At 54.4% G+C, this 3,974-nt stretch overlaps 1 protein-coding gene across 1 annotated transcript; it reads right to left on the bottom strand.

Annotated features, from left to right (window-relative positions):
* Positions 1-359: 359 nt before the first annotated feature.
* Positions 360-1,973, bottom strand: TMSB4X (thymosin beta 4 X-linked). Its single transcript, XM_074168546.1, has 3 exons — positions 1,932-1,973; positions 1,177-1,290; positions 360-823 (listed from the first exon to the last, which is right to left on the bottom strand). The coding sequence occupies exons 2-3, from the start codon at positions 1,274-1,276 to the stop codon at positions 789-791; spliced, it is 135 nt and encodes a 44-aa protein (XP_074024647.1). The 5' UTR covers positions 1,277-1,290; positions 1,932-1,973; the 3' UTR covers positions 360-788.
* Between the last annotated feature and the right edge of the window lie 2,001 nt (positions 1,974-3,974).

Raw genomic sequence — 3,974 nt, forward strand, 5'->3', positions numbered from 1 at the left:
AGGTTGAATCTCTGCAACAGCACAGAAGGATTCTTATTGAAAGAGCTATGCTATGGGTGGGGCAGAGCAATAAAGAGACCAATTTTTTGCCTTTATCAATCTCTACATTAAATATTAAAGAAATATTTAAAGTTATATACTCACATGGTAACAAATTATAAGACATGCAATTTTAAACTGAAATTGTCTAAAACCTAGCTTCGAGGAACGCAAATTTATCTATTGGTGAGAGCACGTCTCGAAAAAAATGAGAATGGTGATTGAGTCATCTCCAAAGGTTTTATAGTATCCCGTGTCTCAGTACCGGCTTTTATGCTTCATATCCTTTGATACAGTTCTCCAAATAGAGGACATAAATACCATCCAGGTTTTAAAACATTTTATTTGCATATTAAAAAAATTGTGCATTCCAATAATTAAAATCATTTGAACAAAAAAAAAAATGGCACTCGATTAACTGCATTTTACAGCTCGCAGGACCTTGGTACAGCTTTGCATTTATTCGTGTGTTACTCTAGTTTACTGTAGTCCCACCCAAGTTCTTCTTTCATCAACATGCAAGCTCTTTCATGCCACCAGGACCAAAGCCAGACAGGCAGAGGGAAAGGCAGCGCCTTCATTCAGTGTCAGTAGTTCTCTCTATTCTTTTGATGTGAAAGGGGCAGTACAGTCATTTTAAACTTTATCCAACCTCTTTGCATCTTACAAAGTTAAACAGCTAAAAGAAGTAAAATAAGAAGGCAATGCTTGTGGAATGTACAGTGCATAATTTGGAAGGGCAGATTTCATTACGATTCACCCGCTTGCTTCTCCTGTTCAATTGCTAAAAGGAGGAAAAAAAAAAAAAAGGAGAGAAAAAACATAAAGATCGAGAACCTGAAATGCATTCACCTGATAATTCCTATAATTTGTAAAAATAAACATATATATATATATAAAAAAAAAAAAGCACAACCCCATATCGAAACAGAAATGTAAATAATTGTAGATTAGGCGCTACTAGGCAGTGGGTTCAGGCGTTCGCTGTCTGGCACAGCCACAGCCGCGTATCCTCCCTCCACCCCGCACCCCCGGCTCCCCGCCCGCCGCCCCTCTTTGTCTCCTCCCGCCTCCCTCCCTCCCTCCCTCTCTGCCTGCATCCCTGCCTGCCCTTCCCCGCCGCCTGCCCGCACTCACTTTCTTTTGAAGGCAGCGGGTTTTTCTCTTGCGTCTCTGTCTTCTTCAATTTGGACTTGTCAAATTTCTCGATCTCAGCCATGTCTGGTTTGTCGGACATGTTGGCAGGTGACTCTGCGCACACAAGGGAAGGGCCCGTTACCCCCGGCAAGGCGGAGGGCTCCCCGTTACCGCCGGCCAGGCGAGGGGCTCCCCCGTTACCCCCACTCCCCCCTCCCCTCCCCCCGACCCTCGTCCCCCCCGGCACCCAAGCCGGGGAGCCGCGCCGCCGCGGGAGCCGAACGCTTAACGCACGCCGAAAATAAAACGCTTAATCCCCGGCATATTTAAAAATAGTAATAATAATTTTTTTTTTTTTTAAGTGTTAATTTAATCTAGCATCGAAGGCGGCGTATATCGCCGCCCGCCGCCGCCAGGGGCAACTCCCAGTATTTGCGCGCTGCGGAGTACAATAGAGGGGAAGCGCCCGGCGCTGGCCGCGTTTTTAACTCGTTAAGGCAAAAATTGCTTAAAAAAAATAAAGCCCGGCGACGGCAACAAAGCCAGCCAGCCACCGCCCCGCAGCGCCCCGGCCCCCAGACAATACCCCCCCCCAAACAATAGCCCCCACCCCCCCCCCCGGACAATAGCCCGCCGTCCCTCCCTGGCAGGGGTGCCGGGCAGGGGCTCCTCCTGCCCGCACTGGGGGACCCAGGAGGGATGGGGGGGTGGGGAAGAGGGGGTGCGGGGGGGGTAGGGTGTGCGGCGGGACCCACCGGTGTCGCCGCGCGGTGATGCTCAGCCCCGCCGCTCGCTGCTGCCGCCGCTCCACACGCCAGTATAAAGGGCGCTCGCTGGCGGGGCGGTTTTATCCCCGCGCCTATGCAAATGGCGGTGATGTCACCCGCTAACCATTTTGCCGCTTTCCGCCTTTTTCTCTCTCTCTCTCTTTTTTTTTTTTTGCTTCCCCCCTCGCTTCCTTCCCCTCCCTCCGCCGCCCAGCTCTCCCTCCCCCCGCGCACAGGCGTCCACGCACACACGGCTACATACACACACGGGCACACACCCACACCCTTAAAGCCGAAAATCGCCCCGTTCCCGGTCCCCGACCCGGTCCCGTTCGGCGGGAGGTACCCCCGTGACGGTCCGGGGACGGAGGGGGACAGCCGCTGCCCCTGGCTTCCCGACCCCCGCCCTGCCCCGCCGCCCCGGGGCCGGGATCCGTCCGGGGCGGGGGCGGGCGGGCAGGGGCAGGAGCGGGGACGGGGGGAAAAGGGCAGCGGGACAGGAGGGCAAGGGGACGGAGAGGGCAGGGGGAACAGAAGGGCCGGGGGGACGGGGGCAAGCCGCCCGGCGACCTTCCGCAGCGGCGGAGCGCTGTGCTCGGCTTGAGCCGCGGTGTGGTTTTGCTTCAGCTCTCCCTGTGCCCCCTCTCTCGGTTGAGCGATATCGCCTCGCTGATTATGTTACTCAAATTTCCGCATTTAGAAGGAAAAGACGAAACCCTTGTCCCTTCGGAGCTCCGGGAGCTCCCCACCCCCCCTGCTCCTTCCCGCTTCCCCTTCCCCCGCTGCCTTTCCAACCCTGCTGCAAGGAGGGAAAAATCCCGTTGCTGTCCTTGCAACCCTGCTGCAAGGAAAGAAGAAAATCCCATTGCTCTCCTTGCAAGGAAAGAAAGAACCCCCACCCCGCCCCGCACACCCCCCAGGCCAGTCCATGCCATGCGGTGCTGCCCGTCCGGCAGACAATGGCTCCGGCCAGAAGCCACCAGGCCCCGGCTCCCAGCCCCGCTCCCCAGCAGCGGCTCCCTCGCCCGGCCCCGGTTTGCCCGCGGCCGGGAGCAGGATGGCCGGGGATGGGGCCAGACTCGCCGCCTCCCCCGCGCTGCCGGGCTCCCCATGTCCCCACCGGCCGGCTCGGGGAATTCAAGCAGCAAACCCCGTCCAGCAACCGGTCCTAAAACCGGCGTGATCTGGCTGGAGGGGCAGTTGCACCCGGGGAGGGGGCAGAAGGGGGCGTATGGCAGGGGTGACTCTTGTTTCTGCGTTGGCAGCGTTGGGTATTAAACTGAATTATTCACGTGAAGGCACTGAAAGAGGAGGGGAGGGGGGTGTGTGTCTGTGCGTGTGCGTGTGGCTGAATGACAAGGAGTCGGGGAAATCTCTGCGCCTTTGTCTGGCAGCAGCTCTGCAAAGGAGCGGAGGCACGCTTGCTTTCAGGGCCAGGCGTGTGGGAATTTACTTAATTTCTGCTGCTTCTGGGACATCTGTATGGCAACGGTGTAGCATATTGCTCCTTGCTCCCTGCCCTCCATCAGGGTGTCTGCTCCGAGAGTGATTGCTGGTGAATTAAAAGCCCCGAGTCACAAACAGTATTAATACATGCAAGGAGAACTGTAAATACATTTCAACAAATTCCCTGGGGATGCTGCTTCCTCTGTTTCATGGCTGTCCTCTCCCCCTTGGCTGACCATTTTTCGTAACATTTCCAGAGCTGTAATTTCAAGAGGGTAAAATGTTGTCCCCGCAACAATCCCAATAATACTCGCTATAGTGAACCAGGATTTCTAGTCAGCCCGGAGTCTTCCTAAAGCCAAGCTCCTTCACATTTGGAGTATAAAGCCTGGTTTATTTCTTCAGTTCACAAAAACCTCCAAAATTGAGATGAATAGGGTATATCACTAAGGGCGATGGCGTGAACTGAAAGTATTCCTACGAGCCAGGGACTGTGCGAGACTGAAGGCCGAAGGAATCGCTTGGGAAAGAAATGGCAAGGAATATACCATATCATTTGGGAATATTTACAGATTTTCATAATAA

Source organism: Numenius arquata, chromosome 1 (assembly GCF_964106895.1).
Source record: "Numenius arquata chromosome 1, bNumArq3.hap1.1, whole genome shotgun sequence".
Lineage (NCBI taxonomy): Eukaryota > Metazoa > Chordata > Aves > Charadriiformes > Scolopacidae > Numenius > Numenius arquata.

What these genes read in the sequence shown, in the direction of transcription:
- TMSB4X (XM_074168546.1), bottom strand. Translation starts at nt 1,276, where the DNA reads ATGTCCGACAAACCAGACATGGCTGAGATCGAGAAATTTGACAAGTCC. An exon ending in CCCGCTGCCTTCAAAAGAAA is followed by an intron (nt 824 to 1,176) that starts GTGAGTGCGGGC and finishes TCCTCCTTTTAG; the next exon opens with CAATTGAACAGGAGAAGCAA.